We start from the raw sequence: 22,934 nt of genomic DNA on the forward strand, positions 1-22,934 counted from the left end.
TCTTGGGATTTCTTTAAGGTTTTCAAAGTTGGATGTGTTCTAACAATCAAAATTTCAGCCCTCCTGGGCGTAACTTTGTATCTTTTAGGCTGCAAACAGTTATTTGGGTGTAACTGCCCTTGAACTCACCACAACTTAATAAACATGCTAGGGATAAAATTAGAAGTTCATTTTGCCTTGAAAATATAGCTAATTAAAAACAGCCAGAAAAGAAATATTACAATGACAACAAAAAAATCCTTAAGCCTTAAGATTGGTTTCCAGTTGGCAAGGATGCATATTATCTCCCTACCTGTTCAACCTCTATGCAGAGTATATGATAAAGAAAGCTGGATTAGATCTAGAAGAAGGTGGAGTGAAAATTGGTGGAAGGAACGTTAACAGTTTGAGATAGACAGAAGACACCATGTTACTGACAGAAAATAGTGAAGACTTGAAACGACTACTGATGAAGGTTAAAGGAGAAAGCTCCAAAGCAGGATTACAGCTGGACATCAAGAAGACAAAAGGAATGACTACTGAGGAATTACACAATTTTAAAGTTGACAATGAGGAAATTGAAATTGTTCAAGATTTTCTATTTCACTCAATCATCAACTGAAAGGGAGACTGCAACGAAGAAATCAGAAGATTGAGACTTGGAAGAACAGCTTGTGAGGGAGCTACAGAAGATCCTTAAAGATAAAGATGTATCTGTGGAAACCAAGATAATCCAAACTATGGTATTCCCCATTACTGTGTGTGAAAGTTGGACAGTGTAGAAAACTGACAGGAAGAAAATTGATTCATTTGAAATGTGGTGCTGAAGGAGAGTTCTGCAGATACCATGGACAGCCAAAAAGACAAGTAAGTGGGCACTAGATCAAATCAAGCGTGAATTCTCCCTAGAAGTTAAAATGACCAAACTGAGGCTATTGTACTTTGGTCACATCACGAGAAGACAAGATTCTCTGGAGAAGTCAATAATGCTTGGGAAAGTGGAAGGCAGTAGGAAAAGAGTTAATGTCAAAGTCTGTTAACGGTAGGACATTTTGGAGGTTTCTCATTCATAGGTTTGCCATAGGTCGGAGGCGACTTGATGGCACATAACCCACACAACAGGTGGTACTTCTTGTGTTCCATTGAAGAGACCTGTAGGCCATTAGATTGCTGTTTGTTGGTTGGTCGATTGGTTGGTTGGTTTAGCTTATACCCTGCCCTTCCCATGAGTGGCCCCAGGGCAGCTTCTAACAATATCCCAATAAAAAATACAATAAACACATTAAAACCACTTAATCCAGATAACATGATAAAAAGATTCAGCCGCCAGTGATCAAATCAGGCTACTATGAAATCACTACAAGCCGTGACACCGCCATGGTGTAAATCCGGCGCAGCTGCAGAAGAAGGGCAAGGCGGTCAATAAGAGGGACACAAAGCTGGCCCCTAATCAAAGGCCTGGTGGAACATCTTCATCTTGCAGGCCCTGCGGAGCTGTAATAGGTCCCTCAGGGTCCAGATCTCCAGTGGAAGAGCATTCCACCAGGCCGGGGCCAGGCAGAAAAGGCCCTGCCCCTAGTCGAGGCCAACCAAATGACCCTCGGCCTGGGACCACCTGAAGCTGCTTAGCTACAGAGCGCAAGGCCCTGCAGGAGACATAATGGGAGAGGTGGTCTCGCAGGTATGCAGGTCCCAGTCCATGAAGGGCTTTAAATACTAGAACCAATACCTTAATGGTTCAGCTATTTTTTCTGAAGGTCAGTTTTCCCATATTTATTCACATGAGGCTTTTTTCTGTTCGTTGTAGGACCTAAAATTTCTCAAAGAGTAATTTGATTGCTTTCAGATGTAGATTAGTTAGGGAGGGTATTTGTCTGGGACATGTTAAAATCTGGTTTTATTTTTGTTTTTTCCTTATTGATGGCTTTTACTTTTTAAAAAAAGGCATATAATAATAAAATACACATTACAATCTGGCATCCAAAACACCCTGGAAGATACCCAAAATAGTTTTGCTCCTTTGAAGTTAAGATACATGACAGTACTTTTAATGTGCTGAGAAGTGGCTTAGTAAAAAGTTTGGGGGTCCTCCAGGACCCAGCCTTGCTAATGTATAAGCAGATTGGTATTGTTGCTAAGAGAACTTTCTTTTAATTACATCTAGTTCGTAAGCTATCCTCACCTGGATCCTACAAACTGGCTATGGAGGGTGCCTTTGAAGACATCTTGGAAGCTCTGATGGGTACAAAATGTGGCAGCAAGGCTCCTCCCTGTGGTCAGTCTCTCAGAATACATAATCTCAGTGCTCCCAATCCCAACTGTACTGGCTACCTATTTGTTTCCAGTGTCCTCCTTTGTGCCAGTTACATTGCAGCAGCCTCCTGTGTGCGCCCCTTCCCTTAGGACCATCCATATGGCAACAGCAAGATCACAGGCCTTATTAATGATGAGCCCAGTCCTTTGGAATGGCTTGCCAGAGTGGATAGGCCATTGCTACATTTAGGAAGGCATGTAAGGCAGTCTTATTCTAGAGAGCAGTTGGTAGAGGGTGATTTTTTTCCAGCAGATTTGGATCTGAGTTTGCTGATCTTGTGTGTGTTTAACTATCTTTTTAAATGGTTAAGTTGTCTATTTTAATCTGTTTTAATTTTGTTAATTATTTATGTCTTTGAAACTTGAGTGCCATATTTTTCGCCAGCTTGAGTTCAAGGAGATAAGACAGGATGGACACATTTAAAATATAAATAGTTAAATAAAACAATCAGATATTCATCAAGGTTCTACTGTACTTGTTAAATAATTATGATTGTGTGACTTATTGTTTATGATTTGTAATTTTTATAAAAGAGTTAATGTTATCTTAACGAATCTCATAATTGTAAATCTGTGTCCAGAATAGTTTTGAATTGGCCTGGTATGGAGCTTTTTTGACTGTACAGTAGCTTTATAGTACATACCATTCTGCTATACCTATGAAATAGATGAGATATTATTTTCTCACATTGTGTATCAAGTACTGCTGCACACTTTCTACATGTATATATTTGACTAGCATATTATCAGTTTATAAAAAGTAGAATATATTTATTAGAATATATTTTCTCCAATTTTATGCCCATTAACTTGAGTATCTCATTGAACTCAGAGGGACTTTCTTCCAAGTGAATGTGTATAGAATCAGGCTGATTGAGTCTCAGAAATTCTGAAGAGGATAGTATGTGCTGATTCAGTTTGTCAAACTATACATTTCTAGGTGATAGGCAAGCAGAATATCTGTCTAACATAGTTTGGCTATTTTTGTCAACCCTTGAGCACTGTAGCATGTTGGTCTTATCTCTTGCTGTTTGTTTCATTACATAATGCAAAACAAATTTACCTAAAAAGTAGCATGACACAGTATAATTATAGCAACAGGCTGTTTGAAGCACTGGAGTAGGTCCATCTTGCTATACCTAACATTTACAGTCTCATTATTAAAATGTGGGGAAAGATCTCTAGGATGTGAATGCAGAAATGAAGCTACAGATACAGACTCTTTAATTCCCTAACCTTCTAGCAGTCCAGAAGGATAATATATGGTTGATACTATTAAAAACCTCTTAAATCTCAAGGTGAAGCTGTCTCATGGCAAAGAGTTGTCATCCAAGGTAGTTTCAATCCCCAGACTGTTCCAAAAGCCAAATTAAAATGGATCCAAATAATGAGTGTCATCCAGAATTGTCTTGAGTAGAGCGGCCTCCAACTGCCCATACACATTTTCAAAAAGGGTCTCAGGAGAGTTTCTTTAGGACTCAGCTTTCCCAATCACCAGCTCCTCTTTTAGCAAGCCCTTCTAAGAGCCCAAAAGAGTAAGGGTTCTAAACGGATGCCAAGTCACAGTTCTCAAAGTATTTTGACTATATTCTCAGACAAAAGCAGCAAGATGTGCTGCTAGAAACATCTAGTATTCATACAAAGTGGAGTCTAGGTCAGAGAAAATGTGATTAACTTCATTCATAAGTTGCCTATCAGAGACATTTCAGCTCCCAGTAAGGTCAGATTCATGTTACCTGAACAGACTTGAAATAACTGTTCTAATAGGTTAGTATAGCGCTATATTTATATGCCTAATGGGTTTTGTGTCATTAGCCACTAATCTAGGGAGAACAAAAGAGCATGCCTGATGAATTTAAGCTTGAATGGGCTATTTTTCCCCTGGGTAGCATTGGTTAAGGAAAGTGTAGTGATACAGCTGAACATCCTTCATTGTATCCCTACAATCCCCTTGCCCATAGCCGAGCCCTATGTCAAAATAGCCAACCGTAACAAAATGTCTGCGAGCAAACAGTTTGAACACCTTTTACTTCCTGTTATTTTCACAGCAGCTGGCCTCCATGAATTTACAAGTGCTCAATAATTTCCGAATTACAAGATCTAGGTTTAGAACCTGCCTGAAAGCTGACTGACTTACCCATATTGCAAGCTCATACAAAACTATTTAACTTATTTCTTTAATGCAGTCAGCTTTACAAGAAGCTGCAATTAGTTTTGGCATTACTTCATTAACTAGTTGTAATTTCAGCATGCACTTTTCTTTAAGATATTTAGCTCAGGAGTGCTGTGAGCATTTCTTAGCTTTTCTGCTTGTTTGTTTTTATCCTACTCTTCATCTTTGTGGCTCACAGGCCAGCCACAGGGATGAAAATTCTAAAACTTTCTAGCATTTTTGAAGATGTGTGGAGCACTCTCCCTCCCCTTGACCCACACCACCTTTCCCTCCCTAAACCAGCATATGAGGGGCAGTGCTTCTCCCTCAGTCCTTCCTTCTACATCATGGAAGTAGAATCTATCTACTTAGGTTTACATTCCATTTACCTCAGAAGTTCATTTTTTTCCTCTGGAAGTTGCTCTTCTATTATTATGGCTCTCATTAAGAAATATATTGATTGCAGTACAAAAATGGCCCAATTTGACAAACAATCAAAAAAAACCCAGGAAGAACAATATCTTGGCACAGGTTAAAACCAGAAACCACCTTAGGGAGCCCTAAGTAAATAAGGAGACTTTAAAATCTTTTAATTAATTAACTTGAATTACTAACTTTTTTGAAAAGTGGGTTTCAGATTTAAATATTCAAAAATGAATGTCTTACATACCTTTCTATACTGATTGATATTCTCTCTTAATGGTTTTAATTTTATATGAAACATCAAGGGGATTTCCTTTATCCACTTATGTTGGTATTTGATTATTTTTGGATTTATTTGGTTCTCTCTCAGTGCACTCCTAAGCAGAGCAAGCGTTCATTTCAGTGGATTTAGAAGGGTATAACTCTGATTAGGATTGCACTGATTTGTCTTATTTTTAGTGGATCTGTCTATAAGCTCTGAGTCAAGAAACACATTCATAGCTCAGCTCAGTCATTAAGTCTTCCGCTGACCTTAAATGAACTACTGACTCTGTCGTTCTGGCGGTAATAATTCTGGCCAACTGTATAAGGTTGATTGCAAGGATTATTGATTTAGCATATGTGGTTTGTGATCACTTAGAACAGTGATATTCACTCAATGGTTTAGAAGTGCTTTGACAGAAGAGTTACTGTTTCCCAGTGTGGCACCTGCCTCATGATTTGTTTGTTTGTTTATGTTATTTATGGTCTGCCTTTCTCACTGAAACTCAAGGAGGATTACACAATGTAATTCAATATGCTCAATGACTGGGACATTTAATAAATAGTACAATAGGGTATAGATTGCAGAAATCTGTTAGATCTGATAAAGCATGCTACAGGGCCCATTGGAATACCTATGAAGCGGTGGAAATAACAGCAAAAAAACTTCTTAATAATAACTGCACTTATATACTGCTCTCTTCTAAACAGATTAGTGCCTCACCCAGAGTGGTGAACAAGTTAGTGTTATTATTATCCCTACAATATAGCTGGGGCTAAAAGGAGTGGCTTACCCAAGGCCACCCACTTGCAGCCATTGCACCAGCTGGTTCACAACTATCCAAATTGTTTAACATATCTCAACATCTTTTAACTCCTGAATCTGATCCTTTACTGGCTCAAGAACCGACAGTTGTGACACCTTTGCAGAGTTTTTTGTTGATAAAATAGCATGTATATGCTCTGATCTGGATGCCATCTATAATATAGGTGAGGTGAAAGGTACGTCCAATACACTGTTGGTTCTGCTATGGACCATGTTGACTCAGTTATAATAATGGATATTGACAGGATCCATGCACCTGTGAAGGCCACTACTTGTGCTCTTGACCCTTGCCCATCTGGGCTGCTAAAATCTTGTAAAGATAATAATGAATACATGAGTCCTTGATGTCTATCATAAATCAGTCACTAATTCAGGGCACCTTCCCTCAGCCTGTCAAAGAGGCAGTCATCTGCTCACTACTTTAAAAAAAAAATCATCCTTAGACAAAAATGATGTAGCCAATTATCATCCAGTCTCTAATCTGCGCTTTCAGGGCAAAGTGGTTGAGAAATCAGTAACTGACCAACTCCAGGCCTTTTGCTCCTCCAGGATCTGCCTGCAGCCTTTGACACAGTAGATCTTTCCATTCTCCTGGGGCATTTGGGTACCAGAAGTGGGTATCACGGGGTGTGACTTGGACTGGGTTAAATAATTTCTCATGGAATGGACTCAAATGTTTGCTGTGGGAATTACTGTGGGAAGTACTTTGTAGGATTCCACAAAGCCCTGTCTTATCCCCCATGTTATTCAATATGATTCTCCTTTAGGAGAAATCATTCATAACTATGGAACTGGATGCCATCAATATGCAAATGATACCCAGCTGTATGTCTCACTATCCAAATCCCCTGGTGATGCAGTAGAGGTACTGTGTCTCTGTCTGACAGCTGTGGTCAAATGGTTGAAAGTGGTAAACAAATTGAAACTGAACCCAGAGAAGATAGATGTTATGCTGGCAGAGATCCTGAATGATATTGTGTTTCCCATTTTTGATGGTGTTCAGTAGACTCTTACACTCGGTGAAGAGTTTAGGGTTTCTAGTGAAACCAGCACTGCTGCTAGAGAAGCAAATAAATGCAACAGCCAAAAAGGCTTTCTCAGTCTAGCCTGGAAAATGGCCCCCCTACCTTGACATGACTGATTTGTCCTCCTGGATTTATGCCACAGTACCATCTTCGCTATAATGCAATCTATATAGGTCTCCCCTCAAAGTCAACTTAGAAATTCCAGCTGGTGCATTACACCGCAGCTCAATTACAATCAGGAGCCAGGTGGAACATGCATATTCTTCCCATTCTGCAGTCATTCTATTGGCTACCCACCAGTTATTGGGCTCAATTCAAGCTTTTGACCATCACATACAAAACCCTTCATGACTTTGGTCCCTCATATTTGCAGGACTCCCTCTGCCTATGTTCCATCATGGCAGCTTGGGTCATCTGAACAAGGCCTTCTGCAGATATTACCCTGCAGATGGGCAAAATCAACAGCTGCTTATACATGCACATTCTTTGTGGTGGTCCCCTACTTATGGAATGGCCTGCCTGAAGAGGTCAGTAAAGCTACCACTATTCACTTTCTGCAAATTATGCAAAACTGAATTATTCAGGATGGCTTTTTTACAGAGACAATAGGGCTGTGCTGTAAAGAAATGGTTTGATAAAGGGACAGGGACTGTAGTTGGTAATACTGGTTATTGTCCATTAATGTAGATATGATTCTACTTGGTAGTTTCTGTGTCATTTAATAAGTCATGTCAAATTACTTATCTCTATATTCATGTACTCAAATTTATTCTTTTCAGATTTCTGCTACTCATACCCTATTGTATTGTTTATTGAATGTCCCAGCTGTTGATCACATGGACTTACACTGTGTAATCCGCTTTGATTCTTGGTGTGAAAGGTGGACTATAAACAAATAGATAAATAAATTTGTGGGCAAGAGTTCCCACTTTAAAAGAGCCACTTCAAGAAGAATGGGTAAGCTGCAATCTTTCCTGAGGTACAGGCCTCGTGCCAGGGATAGAAGTAAATGAAGCTCTTTTGCAGTTGGCTCTCTGAGCTGCAGAGTAAGTACCATTGACTTAGGGAAAGCATTTTGTATTGCTGATGATGATCAATACTTTTAGTGATGATGACTATCATGGGAACTTGCATCTCATACATTTATATATCTCTGTTGTTATTGTTGATGTTGTTATATTTCTCTGTACAGATGCAGCAGCTTGAAAAACAAGTTATTGATGCAGATCGTCAAGCAGAAAAGGCTTTTCAGCAGGTATGTCAATAATGCATACTATGTGCAATATCAGTTTCTGAAGCTAAATCAATGTTAGTAAATTTTGGCAAAACAAAAGTAGGAGAAAATGTACTGTGTCTACACTCTTTTAATGTAGGAATGAAAATGAAGGATTAATATTGGACTGCCATATGTATGTAAACATATGGGACCACATTACTTGCCTCTCTGAAAACTTCATAAATAGCAGTTGAATACATTTACACCACATTATACTTGAAAGTTATATCTCTACTAGTAACAAAGCCCATTGTGGGGGAAAATAAAACCGGGTCTAGAAAGGGAAGGGTGGGCAGGCGGGCATTGCCTCCTCCTCCACTCCTGATCCCGGCCAGGTGAAGGCAAGTGGGGGGCAGATATTGCCACCTGTTCTGCTCCTGATCCCAGCTGGGTGAAGGGGAGGCATGCATTGCCACCTGCTCCGCTCCTGATCATGGCCACGTGAAGAGGGGGCAGGCATTGCCTCCTGATCTGCACCTGATTCCATCCGTGTGAAGGGGGGCGGGCATTGCTGCCTGTTCCACGTCTGATCCTGATGAGTTGGGGGGGGGGGCAGGCATTGCTGGCTGCTCTGCTCCTGATCCTGGCTGGGTGAAGAGGAGTTGGACATTGCCTCCTATTTCGTGCCTGATCCCAGCCAGGTGAAGGCGGGGGCGGGCATTGCCACCTGCTCTGTGCCTGATCCTTGACGGGTGAAGGGGGGCAGGTGTTGCTGCCTGGTCCATGTCTGATCCCAGCTGGGTGAAAAGGGGGCGGCGGGCATTGCCACTCGCTCCACTCCTGATCCCAGCTGTGACTCCAGTTGCAGATCACTATCTCTCCTCCCAGGGGCTGTCATTCTACTCTGGGGGAGGTCATTCCAATCCCAAAAAACTTCTGCTATTCTCAGGAACTGTGATTCCACTTATGGACCTGTCATTCCCGTCCCAGAGCACTTCTGCTACTTCCAGGGGCTGTCATTCCACTCTCAAGCCTGTTATTCCAGTCTCTGAATACTTTTACTACTCCCAAGAGCAGTCATTCCACTCTGGGGCAGCCCCGAGAGTGGAATGACTGCTTCTGGGAGTAGTAAAAGTATTCTGAGACTGGAATAACAGGCTTGGATGCTTCTGCTACTCTCAAGGACTGTCATTCCACTTTGAGGCTTGTCATTCCAGTCCCAGAACGCTTCTGCTACTCCCAGGAGCTTTCATCCACTCTGGAGCCTGTCATTCTAGTTCCAGATAGCTTCTACTACTTTCAGGGGTTGTCATTCCACTCTTGGGACTGTCATTCTAGTCCCAGAACATTTCTGCTACACCTAAGGGCTATCATTCCACTTTCAGGCCAGTCATTTCAGTCTCAGAATGCTTCTGCTACTCCCAGGGGCTGTCATTCCAGTCTGGTGACTGTCGTTCCAATCCCAAGAAACTTCTGCTACCCCCATTGGCTGTCATTGCACTCTGGGTCCTGTCATTCCAGTCCCAGAACAGTCTATCTGGGCCCAGAGACCTTTATGGAAAATCCATTCCATATTTTCCTTGCAACTTTTTTGGGCTGTAATGTATTTCAATGGAACCCATGCAAGTAAATTGCCATTCCTGGTTCGAATTATTTCCAATGGGCCTTCAAGCCTCTCCCATTATTTCCAGTGGGCAATCCTGCCATTATTTACAGTGGGCACTGTCATTTACTCCACTACTGATCCCAGCTGGGTGAAGGGAGGCAGGCATTGCCACCTGCTCCGCACCTGATCCTGGTCTGGGCTTCCCTCCACAACATACTGTCGGAGGGACGGGCTGCCTCTTCTGGGCTTCCTTCCATGGCAGTGCCCTCTGGAAGCGCACCAGGGTAGGAAGTGAGTTGTCTGGAACATGTTTAGCCTTTTATATAGTAGGTATAGTAGGATATAGCAGCCCTAACTAGGAACACAAAATCTGCTGTTTCAAAATCTGGTGAGATAAATTTGATGTGTACAGAAGCTTTGAATTCTTGGATTTAATTTATTAGCAAGTGCTAGAATCCTTCCACATTTTCTTAGCTGGTGAAGATGAATTTTAAAAGAAAAATGTGAACATCATGTATATATTTGGTATGTCTGGCTTGTAATACTTTCATAGTGTTAGATAGAGTATCTGTAGAAATATGCTAGCAATTTGTAGATAACTGAGCCTTGACTTTTATCATGAACAAGGTTTTTCATTTCATTTTCTTTGGGCATGTTCAGCCTTCCATGACTTTATACTAGAATATGAACTGTGTTTATACAGAAGGAGAAGAAAGTATTTGAAGGCCTTTCTTTCTAGAATTAGACAAGCTCTTTGTAAATACTTTCTTTGACTAATTAGTACAGTTTCTGTTTTTTAATATTTTATTTTCAATTCGAAGGGGAGTACAGAAGAAAAAGGGTAAAGGGGGGAGGAAAATTAAACCAGATATATAACTTTGTGCTATGAAGATTATAAAAATACAACGTTTATAACCGAAATTTTTCCCAGTATTAAGATAAATTATTATTTTTCCCCCTTCTCTTCCTTTTCCTTTCCTCTTTCATTTTGAAATATTAAAGACCAATAGATTGTGAAGTAAGCTTATAACTCAACAGACCAACATTCAACCTGAAGTACCCAAAATCAGAAAATAAAGTAGTTACACAATAGAGTACTAATAGTTCTGATATAAGTCATTATCTAATACCAACATATACAAATTTCAAAATCCAATATTTATAGGGGGTAGAATAAACTTAATTAAGTGGACATCCATATAATCAAAACGATTTGGTATAACGTTATTGGTTCTAAAATAAGCAATAACTGGATATCAATAAGTTTGCATATGGATAAATGCAGAATCTCCCATAAAAAACAATTTTGAGTAATTTGAGATATAACTTTCCCAAATCCTATCATACCATATTTCAAGTGTACGTTTTGCAAAGTCTTTCCAACGAGAAGCAATAGTCTGCCTGGCTGCGGCTACCAACAAATAAAGCTTCTCTTGCATTTTTGCACTGAAATATCTGGCTAGTGATCCAAAAGCAAAAATTCGGGACTAGGAGGAATATCCACTCCTGTCCACTCCATTATTTGATTCCTAACCTTTGACCAAAAATTTGCTACTTCCTGACATTCCCACCGTAGATGAAAGTATGTTCCCAACTGGACACAATTTTTCCAACAATATGGAGTGTATTTGGTGTCAATTTTATGGAGACAAATAGGTGTCATATAACAATTTGCTATAAGTTTAAAAAATTGGGTTTTAACACTAAAGATTGGAGACGAATTTGATGGAGACTGCCATATCTTGTCCCAATCATCCAAAGACAAATCTGTTGGTAAAATCTTTGCCCATTTTCTTACATAGGTTGGAGGAGATGACAGGTAGGTATCCAAAATAATTTTGTAAATGCGAGAAAGAAGGCCCCTTACTTTTAAACTGTATTTTTCTATAATGGTCTTAAAGGCAGTCAAAGGTTTAAGAGTAGTTTTCCCGGGGTTTATTTCCAACATGATATTATGAACCTGGAGGTAGTAGAACCAATGGACAAACTTATGTAGTTTCGATTCCACCTCTTCCTTAGTTAACACTGCATTGTCTTTAAACCACTGAATAGGTTTATCCAGGCCTACCTCTTGCCATAGTAGAAAAGATTTAAAATCACTACCCTGTGGGAGCCAGTATAAGTTTAAAACACTCTAAACAGGAGAGAGGGGAGAGGTTAGTCTCTTCTTCAGTCTGTCCCAAATTTTATGAGTATTACTCAAAATTGGATTTGAAGCAACTGTATGAGATCTAAGATTTGGTTTTGACCATATTGTTCCTGGCATTGGGAGGGGTAATGCATAAACAGATTCTATAGCCACCCATTTATCATCTGGGCTAGAATGTAGAAGTTGTAATAATTGAGTCATTTGAGCAGCCCAGTAATAACATTTTAAATTGGGCATGGATAGACCTTCCATTTTAGTGGGTCTACACAAAGTATAGACATTAATCCTTGGCTTCCCCCCCCCCCCCAAGAAATTATTAAATGACTTTTGCCGTTTTGCCAGCTTGGAATCTAGAAGTTCAGTTGGTCTCCTTCTGATGCTCCTTGCAACAATGTGTCCTCCTTCAGTTCTGAAGAGGACCTGTCCCCTCCCTCTGCCTTTTCCTGACAGAAAGCAAGGCTTGACAATACTGTTGTGGTTGCCTAGCAATGGCCACTGATAGTATCTGTTTTTTCGTTGATAATTTGGGTGTTTTTTATCAAGATTTCAGATTTACAAATATATAATTCTCTTCAAATGTTACAAACACAAAATGCCAAAACTTGGATTGGTGCACTCTCTCTCTCTCTCTAACTTTTACTGACTGCATAATTTTTTAAAACACAATCACAACTTATTTTGGTCACAGTACGGCTTGAATTTTAATTCAAAATATTACATTTTTTTGCTATGTTCCAAAGCAAACTCTCAGATTATGGCAATCAACCTTGAATATGTTCATTTGGGACTACAAGAAACCCAGAATTAGCTTCCCTATACTGACCCGCCCATCTCAATCAGGTGGATATGGTCTTCCCTACCTCACATTACGAGGCAGCACAATTGAAAAATATTATAATCTATCTTAAATCTAAACACCTTAAGGATTGGACTGCTGTTGAACAGCATGAAATTGGCCCCATACCAATTGAGGACTTGATTTGGATATCTCCTAAAATTAGACCAAAATCAATGGAAACATTTTTATTTTTACACCCAGCGCTAATAACTTGGGACTCACATAGAGCAATATTAGCACCTAAAATATCCCCCATCTCCTCTTTTCTTAACCAAGAATGGTTCACCCCAGGTAATTCCACCAATGCTTTTCCTATATGGAGACATCTTAAGCTTACTAGACTATGTGATATCACAACTAAAGGCTCTTTAATTCCCAAATCTAAACTAGAAGCAAATGCCACCTATAAATTACCATGGTTTGAATATATGCAATTGAATCATCTAGTGAATAGTCAACTACTACAGACCCATATAAAAAGAAAATACACTGATTTCGAGAGACTTTTAGTCTTGCAAACGAATACAGAAAAAGAGCTTATCTCTTTTCTTTATAAATTTTAATGTTCCTGTTTTTGGACAAAGAAATCTAGATACCAGACTACATGGCAACTAGAATGTGCTTCTGCAATTTCTGATTCACAATGGGCCAAGATCTGGTCCTCCAAAATCTGCACAACCAAAGCAATTAATATTCAAACCTCATTCCGCAAAGTTCTATACAGATGGTATTTCACTCCCCTTAAACTGCATCATATTAATTCATCGTATGATCCCCATTGTTGGCGAGGCTGTAATCAGATAGGTTCCTACTTCCACTGTTGGTGGACATGTCCTATAATATCCCAATTTTGGTCTAAAATACTAATGATGATATTGAAAATCACGAACTATAATGTTCCTCAGTGCCCCAAAATTGTCCTCCTCAACTTATGGGAAGATCCCAGTATCCCAAAGATTCGTAAAGAACTCATCGCAATCATGCTTGTTGCAGCTAAAGCAATCCTTACAAAATCTTGGAAGTCAAAAACCTTACCATCTATTCAATCCTGGTTTAATAAACTATGGGACTATCTAACTATGGATAAGATAACAGAACACATTTCTCTGATAGAAAATCCTGATTTCAGTTCAGATTTTTTTAAAAAATGGCAATCTTTCCTAGAATTTATGCAACAAAATGATAAAATACTACAGTCACTGCCTGATAACCTTAAAGTCATAGCAATTTATTAGTAACCATTTATTACAGTACAATTGTTGTAGAAATTGTTTTAGCTTTTGTACAATTCACACAGTAAATGTCTCAAACTCCAGGTTTCCACTTAAACTTCCTGCAATTGTTATAGTTGTTGTAAGTGTTATATTTGTTATGTTTGTTAACTGTTGAAAAAACTCAAAAATTAAATTTTTTAAAAAAATACTACACTTTTTTGGAGTTTCAGATAGGGATATTTATATGGATTTTGTTTCGTTCTTATTTCCGTTTTTGTATACAAGAGTGAAAAGCAAGAAAGTCACATTAAAAAAAGTGTTCCAGTATATGATTTCAGGAGACTTTTTATTAAAACACAAACCATTAAAAAACAGGTAAATGCCATTAAAACAAGTACAACTACATTATAAAATACATGCAAAGCCTCTTAAAATTATATAAATAAAATGATCCTCAGACCTGAAGCAGACCATAAAACATTTAAAAGATAAAAACTCCTTAGTTAAAAGCTTAGATAAAAAGGAATGTTTTACTTTGGCACCTAAAAGAAAGTAAGATAGGTGCCAAGTGAGCCTCATAAAAGAAGGCACTCCAGAGGTGAGGCGTCACCACTGAAAATGATATGAAGACAGGGCCACAGAGGACAAGGCTTCAAAAATCATTTTAACTAGCATGCTGGATAACATGAATGGAGGCAGTTCTTCAAGTATACTGGTCCCAAGCCATTTGGGACTTTATAACTAAGAAACAGCACTTTGAATTGTGCCCCAAACCAGTCAGGTAGCCAGATCTTTTAACATGGGTGATACAATCCCTGTATCAAGCCTCTGACAATAGCCTGGCTGCCACATTATGAACCAACTGAAATTTTCAGACTGTTTTGAAAGTCAGCCCAACATAAAACACATTACAGCAGCCTAATCTGGATGTGATCAGAGCATGGATCAGTGTGTCCAAATCATGGTGTATAAATAGAGCATACCTTCTTTCCTTACAAGCACACATAAGTATAAGGAATGTTTTTGTTTCACCTTTTTTTAATGTTGACAAGGCCACAAAAGCAACTGTGTCCACTGCTCACCCAGCAGCAATTGTTACTCATGAAGATGGGCATATAAATCAATAGCAGATGGCCAGTGACTGGTTGTTGAAACTGAGACAATCAGACTTTGTGATTTATGCGTTGATCGATTCAATATTGGTTGTTACATTGTATTGTTCCTGTAGCTTACATGCTTGTTTTATTGCTGTTTAGGTGATAACATGATCGGTTTCAGATAAATTATCTTTGAAATGTTTGTTGTTGTTGATATTTGCATGCAATGCTGTATATAAAATATGATTAATTTCTAGGTGCACGTTATGGAAGAGAAGTTAAAAGCTGCTAATATCCAAACCAGTGAGTCAGAGATGAGGTTGTATAAGAGATATCAGGATCTGGAAACTCAGGTGCAGGAGAAAGATGACATTATTCAGAATTTGGAACAACAACTTGGAGAGCAGGTTGGAAATGATAATGTTGCTAGTTATTCTGTATCTACATTTATAAGTTCAATAGATATTAAAAAATTCAGATTGTATTATGGTAGCTGCTCATATGTGTGATTAATTGGGTGGTACCTTGCAGGGCCTGCCATTCAGGTTGCACCCCCCCCCCCAATTATTTCATTCTGATTGGGCCTTAGATCCAGAGGGAGAATGGGTCATGTACGCTTCCACTCCCTGTATGTCAGTTGCCTTCCAAAGTCACAGGTGAATGCTGTTTGGCCCTCGCTTGCCAGGTTTTAAATGCCTCCTGCGAAGCTATACCTCCCATTCTTTCCCTGTCCCTTGCAAGTTTATCTGGGTCTCACACTGTAAGGAGATGTGTCCCACTTAATGTAACAGCAAAAAGAATCTTCATCACAAAGTTATCATAGATGAGTATCTTGCATGGAATGGATTTAGTAGTCTTTTGAGATAGGATCTTTTTTAGTTGTCTGAGACATTTTTTTCATTATGACAAGAGGCAGACTTTCCATTTTCTTTTAAAATTGTGTGTTGTGTATGTCTGAATAGAAATTTGCAGGAAAGAGAGAGGAAAAAGGTTTTATGCAATGATAAAACTTGATCCTAGGATCATACTTATGGCTCTCAAGATTACCTTGTATTTTTAGTACCTGCACTGAGAAACAGCCCTGGTACTGGAACAGCAAAGCAGCCATGTTTGAGTTGTGCTTTTTTTCCTCTTGGCCTTGCCACACACATGCTGTGCAAGAGAATTTATATTATCAGGAGTGATTGGAAGCCATTAGTTTGTTCAAAAGCTGCTAGTGCTAGTATGAACCTCATTTTGTTTTTCTTCTTCTGTGTTTCTTATTTGTAACTAGTTTGTGTCTTCTTGTTCCAGAAGCTAATAAGAATACAAGAGGCCAAAATTATAGAAGAAAAAGCAGCTAAAATAAAAGAATGGGTGACTGTCAAGCTTCATGAGGTGAGTCTCTGCTAAGTGAGTAAAATTTGTGCAAAATTAATGACTGCCTGAAATTATTGAAACTGCTGAAGTATAAATAGGCAATAAATTAATTACTTGGTTAATAACTTCTTTAGTGGCCCAGCAGATGTAGTTGAGTAAGGTTTTCTTCACCATAATGGATGATAATTCTTGGTTGATAAGCCAGCAACTCAAAACCATGCACATCCTCTAAAAAGGAATATTCCTTTAGCACACAGCAGTGTTTCCCATGTCATATAGTCACTAGTAAAAATATTACAGGATGGTAACTTTTTTGGACATTTGCAAGACCTCAGTTACATGTTAATTATAAAACAAGACACTTTCATGTAGGCGTGTGGGAAGCTTAGTGGGGGTCAGCATCTGAATGGACTTTTAATTTCATTTTTTCCCAAAAGATAAACATTCAGTATGCAACCTCAGCCTTACTTATATAAGTCCACAAAACTTTTAGTAGTATACTAGGATCAGTATGTAATCATTTATTCTGATACCTTTTCCTGTTAAATGAATCTTCCTTGTCTGATCACCTGGAAGTGATTCTTAGTCATCACAGGTTACCAAGTATGTGGCTGTTTGCAGTCTTGTATGTGTTGATTAGGCACGTTTTTTGTCCTGTGTTATCCAGGAAAGTGACATGAAGAACTGTGGAATCCTAAACAGAGTTGCATCCTTCTATGTCCATTGACATCACTGGGCTTAGGAAGGGTGTTACTCAGTTTAGGGTGGCACTGTAAGTGGCTTAAGACTAGAAAAGAGGAGGAGAAAAGGTAAGTATACTTGTAAAATAAAGAAACTGGAAGTACATATGTTCTTAAGAGCATTGTGGGTACAGAAAGCAGTATTAAATTTGAATTTTCTTAAGCTGTTGTTTGGTTATGCTCTTATAGCCCTCTCATGATATATTTAGTTTTATACTGAGTCATATCTTTGGTTTATTAAGGTCACTATTTACTCTGACAGGCAGCTTACTCTTCTGAATCATGAACAGGAGAAGATGAACCAGGTAGGTATGTGAACTGGCAAAAACATAGAATTTGGCAAGCTCAGCTGTGAGCTGCAGCAAAACCCTGTAACCGGCTAGCTAGGATTGGTCTAGGAAACTGGGTAGCCTATCCCTTGGCTATTCTAGCAACTTGTTCCTGTTCTAGCAACCAAAAGTAGGTGCTGAGCCTGCGAAAGCGGGGAGGGTGGAATATAAATATAATAAATTAAATTGAAAAATATTCTCTATTATATTGAAATCAAAAAGATTATGAAGTGTTATTGATGAAGATGTTTACAATAATCTCATCTGGGGTAGCACCTACTTTTGGTTGCTAGAACAGGAACAAGTTGCTAGAATAGCCAAGGGAATAGGCTACCCAGTTTCCTAGACCAATCCTAGCTAGCCGGTTACAGGGTTTTGCTGCAGCTCACAGCTGAGCTTGCCAAATTCTATGTTTTTGCCAGTTCACATACCTACCTGGTTCATCTTCTCCTGTTCATGATTCAGAAGATGACTGATCTTGCAATGGAGATTGATTTGAAGATGTGAATCCGAAGACTGAAATGGATGTCAGTATTGGATTTTATAAAGGGCTTACCCCAGGATGCTAACGTCTGTTGTTGCTGCCATCTTGGCACCCAGAGAAGGAGGGGAATTATTTTCTTTGCCTCCTTCATGCATGTTCACTCCTAATGGGGAAAAAACTTTCAGTTGCTTTTTAGTGTCCTTCATGGGAGCTAATTAAAAAAAAAAACCTCTAAGAGGCTTTTGTGTTCTTTAAGCCTACTTTGAAGAAAAGCACATGCCAAAATCTACCCCTTCCAAATTACTTAATTGGTACACATTACCGGGCAGTGCTAGTCAGTTACTAGGAATTGATTAAGCACATGAAGCTGCTTTATACTAAGTTGTACCTTTGGTCTATCAAGGTCAGTATTTACTCTGACAGAAAGCATCTCTCCAGGGTCTCAAGTAGTCCTTGGTCACATCACTTGCTAGTAGATACTTTTAACTGGAGTTGCTGGGAATTGAGTCGGAGATGTTCTGCATGCAAGGCAAGAGCACTAACACTGAGCTACAACCCCACAGTCCCAGGGTTGGTTGCATTTGCAGTTTTGAAGGCACAGTTACCCTCTATCAATCATATTTTTCTGCCATCTTTCCACAGTGCCTGCAGTGGCAGTTGGTGCATAGAATTTGTTACTCATTTTATAGAATAATGAATCATTAGAAACTGAAAAATTTCTATTAAGAAATAAAACGCTGCAAATTTTTCCACTCCACATCTCTATTTCTAGTCCACAAGGAATTAAATTCTGAGATTTGGGAAATCAGCAGTTTTCAGCTTTCATGGATGCCCTTCTGTCCTGTGCCCCTGAATGTTTTGTTTCAGCATTGAATTGTGTAGATACATTTTATAGTGCTGAGGATCTTATCATTTGAGAAAACTGGTTAGTTCTCCCATTAGTACCCTGCTCTGCGTTGTAACCAAGAGGAGCTGGCACTTCATAGGTAAGCAAAATTTCCCTTTTTAATTGAAAATGAAATAGCACCCAAGTTTATTGAGTTCAGCACCTGGTGTTGTATGAGACATTTCATTAATGTTCCTCTCAGTCATAACAAAGATAAACAAGTATAGTGTTAAATACTAGAGAGCCAGTGTGCTGTAGTAGTCTGAGTGTCAGACTAGGATCTGGGAGACCCAGGTTTGAATCCCCACTCTACCATGGCAGATCGCCCTGGTAGAGGCGACCTACCTCGCAAGGTTGTTGTGAGGCTAAAATGAAGAAGAGGGGAAATATGTAAGCCACATTGGGTCCTCATTGGGGAGAAAGGCAGGGAATAAATGAAGTAAATACATGTAAAATAAATAATAAATCCTGTTCTTATATGATGTAAGTGATAAAATAAAATTGCAACTTTCCTTTAGATACTATATTTTCAGTGTTTTATTTAGTTATGCCTTTATGCTTTCAGCTAGAAATGGAAAATCAGAATCTTCGCATGATCAATCAGAATCAAACTGAAGAGATTAGGATATTACAGAATAAGATGCAAGGTAAATGGTGCAGATACTCTGAAAATAGATTGAATAATTGTATTCTATGTTACATTATTTCTTTCATTTAGAGGAGAAATAATAACATAAACTACAATTATTTCTCTTATTTAGAAAAGAATCCTGATTTCACTTACCTGAGTGGTATTGCAGACTGTTTTAACTAAGAACATCTTTAGATTGATAACATCAGTAATTAACAGTGCAACACTTTCCAGGAAATAAGGCCCACAATAGGTCTGAGTAGGGTTCTAAGTAGAACTTCTTAGGATTGCTTTCTCAGTCAAACTCTAGATAATCTGAGCTATAAATAAGATTATAAAGGCACAAGAAGCACACACTGAATTTTATGTTGTGTTTGAGGGAACTGGTATTCTTCGTTAAGTGCAGTGTATATTGCAGACTGGGAGTACAAACCCAGTAGACTTTGTACATAACTTAATGTTATTTCTGCAAATGTCTACTTCCAAGCATGCTTTAGATGAGATAATGAGTGTCCGTGTGTAGTGAGAGTGGTGGCTTGGAGAATCAGCAGGCAAATGGGAAATTAAACATGTCCCACTAACTCTGTTGCAGATGTCCCTTGTCCCTGCATTTGTGTTAGGAATCTAGGCACAGAACCCAAGATGTCTCCTTCTGTTGGCTATGTGCACAATTTCATTCATATCCTCTATTAGCAGGGATAAGAAAGTTCCACATAGTTTCCCCCCCCCACTCCAGCTGTTCAAATCCTACTTTTTCTATAAATTGTTGCACTGGTAAGTGTCAGTGGAAGGCTGAATTCTATAGGTTGTCTACTTTGGTTTCTGCAATGTTTTGTATATTGTGATCTGCCTTGAAAGCCTTTTGATGCAAAAAAGCAACAGAGAATTTTAATAAATATGTGTTTTTCTAATATTAAAAAAGACAGAATTCTGTCTTTCCTAGAAACATAGAAACAAACATAGAAACATAGAGTTGGAGTTATCTAGTCCAAGAATCATCTAGTCCAAGAGTCATCTAGTCCAACCACCTGCACACTGTGGAAATTCACAGCTGTCTCCACTGCTCACCTCTCTCAGTGACCCCTACTCTATTCCCAGAGGAAGGCAAAAAAAACCCAGGATCCCTGGCCAGTCTGGCTTGGAGGAAAATTCCTTCCTGGCCCCAAAGTGGTGATTGGCATTACCTTGGGCGTGTAAGAAAGGGCCACAAGAACCTAGCATCAGCTCATCCCTTCATACCCCCCTCTACCAATCTATGTACATTCCTGTGCATTCTCCTGTCTGTCTTGCTTATAAATAATTGCTAAGTACTCTTTACTACATGTTAACTTTCCCCAAAAGATGCATGTTTCTTGAATAAATAGAAATGTAAGATTTTTGACTGAATCATAGGAAGGGTTTGAAATATCACTGGTGTCTAATATCAGAGTACCTTTTAAGCATACCAAAATACATTAAATCTCTTTATCTGAATTATATCTACACAGATCTTCAGGAAAAGAAATGTGTTCCTTTGGCACAAAAACCTGGAGAGGGTCAAAGGCTGAGTAGTCTGACTTTTGGATGCTTCTTAAACAGAGCAAGAAGTCCTCAACAAGTCCCTAAGCCTGAAGATACAAGCAATTCTTCATCAAAGCAAGCTGAATTTAGTGAAGGCACTGGCATGCTAGGTATTTTGGGAATGGTTTTAATGACCTGCAACTCAGACCTAAACAGATTTATGTGAAGGAAATTCCCACTGTAGCTTCTACTTTTAATTGTTCCAATGTTGTCCATGAACTACATGAAGTGATGCTCTAGCACTTAATTCAATTGTAAGGAATTTTTCACTTTTAAAAAATGTGATTTAATTCTGTTTGCAAAAGGGTAAAGTGTGAAGTTCAGTAGTCTTAGCTTGTTGGTAAGAGTTGTTACTTAACCACTGCTAATGACTGTCTGATTGACTGATTGATTGATTTTCTTCACTTATGCCCTACTTTTCTCCTCAGTAGGAACCCAAAGTGGCTTACAACCTTCTCCTCTCTTCCATTTTATCCTCACGACAATCCTGTGAAGTAGATCAGGTTGAGAGTTGTGACTGGCCCAGATCACCCAGCAAGATTTCAATTTAAAAAAAATAAAAAATACAATTCAAAAGTGGCAGCCGATAAGAACATAGTACAGCATTTAAATGATAAAACGGCAAAATAGCATCCACAGAGCAGCTTCCAGTTTCAACAAAAATCATTTGCCCCCCCTTTCCAGATTCCTTTTGAAGTATAAACATCTCTACCTGTCACCTGAAGATAAGGAGGTCCCCTGTGGATGAGCATTCCATAGTATGGGCACAAGTACTGACAAAGCCATGCCCAGGGTACCCATTCTGCTTGCAGAGCAGAGTCCCAGCCCAATGGTGGCAGTGGTCCATCAGCCACTCTAGTCCTAGGTTGCTAAGCAGCATTAAAGATCATCACCAGCACTTATGCCCAGAAACAAAACGATACCCAATGAGAAATTACATCAGAGAGACTGATAATGCTGGATCTTGAGTCTTAAAAGACAGGCATGCTTAGAGCCGTGAAGAATCATGAAATGCCAGTGCCCTATTTTATCATAAAAATTTATACCTACTTTTATTAGGTATAGGTTGGCACTTTTTAATTTTCCATCTTGATAATAGTATTTTTAAAACTGAAATGTGAGAATTATCCCTGTCTATAAACAAGCAAATCTGTGATCTTCCAAAGTTAAAGCTTCTTATTCTTCACCATAATTTTAAGCTAAAATGTGTTTCAGTATTCTTTTCAAAAACAAAAAACTGTAACATTTATTAATAACATTTAAAATATAATATACAAATGTGAATTAATTTACTGTAATGTATACGTCAGGTCCTGCTAAGGGTGCCGCCCTGTGAGATGCCTGACTTCAGCCTTGAAGGACCTTCAGGGAATATGCGGGGTCCCGCTCTGTGGAAGGAGGGGAGGGTATACCTCACCCTCACACCCTCTCAGTCCACTCACAGATCCCTTCAACCTGAAATTGTCCCGGCTGCCTTCCATGACAGCTGTCCCCATCCAACTGTCGGTCTTACTCCTGCTCCTCCACTTCATCTTCTTTCCTCCACCTCCTCTCTGTTGCTCTCTCATTCTCTCTCTCGCCCACTCCACCACACTCCTACACAACAACCCACCCCGGCCTGTGGGTGGACTTCCCTTACATCCTTTCCCTCATTCCTGGCTCCACCTGCCAACCACACCCCTCGTTTGCCCTCTAGCCTTGGCTGCCTCAAGCAGCTGCACCTGGAGTAGCTAGTCTGGCTGCTTTGGGCAGCTACAGCTGTGCTCTCGTGGCTGGCTGCCAAGCCTCCTCTGCTCCAAGCTTCCAGCAGCCTTAGGTGGTCCCTAGTATTCCCTTCCTCCCTGTT

At 39.3% G+C, this 22,934-nt stretch overlaps 1 protein-coding gene across 1 annotated transcript in view; it reads left to right on the forward strand.

The window, feature by feature from the left end:
- Positions 1-22,934, forward strand: part of PLEKHH2 (pleckstrin homology, MyTH4 and FERM domain containing H2) — a 117,033-nt gene that overhangs the window by 28,321 nt on the left and 65,778 nt on the right. Inside the window, exons 3-7 of the mRNA XM_054997552.1 lie at positions 8,172-8,234; positions 15,357-15,506; positions 16,393-16,476; positions 19,463-19,544; positions 21,016-21,198. Coding sequence (XP_054853527.1) covers positions 8,172-8,234; positions 15,357-15,506; positions 16,393-16,476; positions 19,463-19,544; positions 21,016-21,198 — 562 coding nt within the window. The remainder of the gene's footprint in view (positions 1-8,171; positions 8,235-15,356; positions 15,507-16,392; positions 16,477-19,462; positions 19,545-21,015; positions 21,199-22,934) is intronic.

The sequence above is a fragment of the Eublepharis macularius genome, chromosome 1, assembly GCF_028583425.1.
Source record: "Eublepharis macularius isolate TG4126 chromosome 1, MPM_Emac_v1.0, whole genome shotgun sequence".
NCBI classification, from domain to species: domain Eukaryota; kingdom Metazoa; phylum Chordata; class Lepidosauria; order Squamata; family Eublepharidae; genus Eublepharis; species Eublepharis macularius.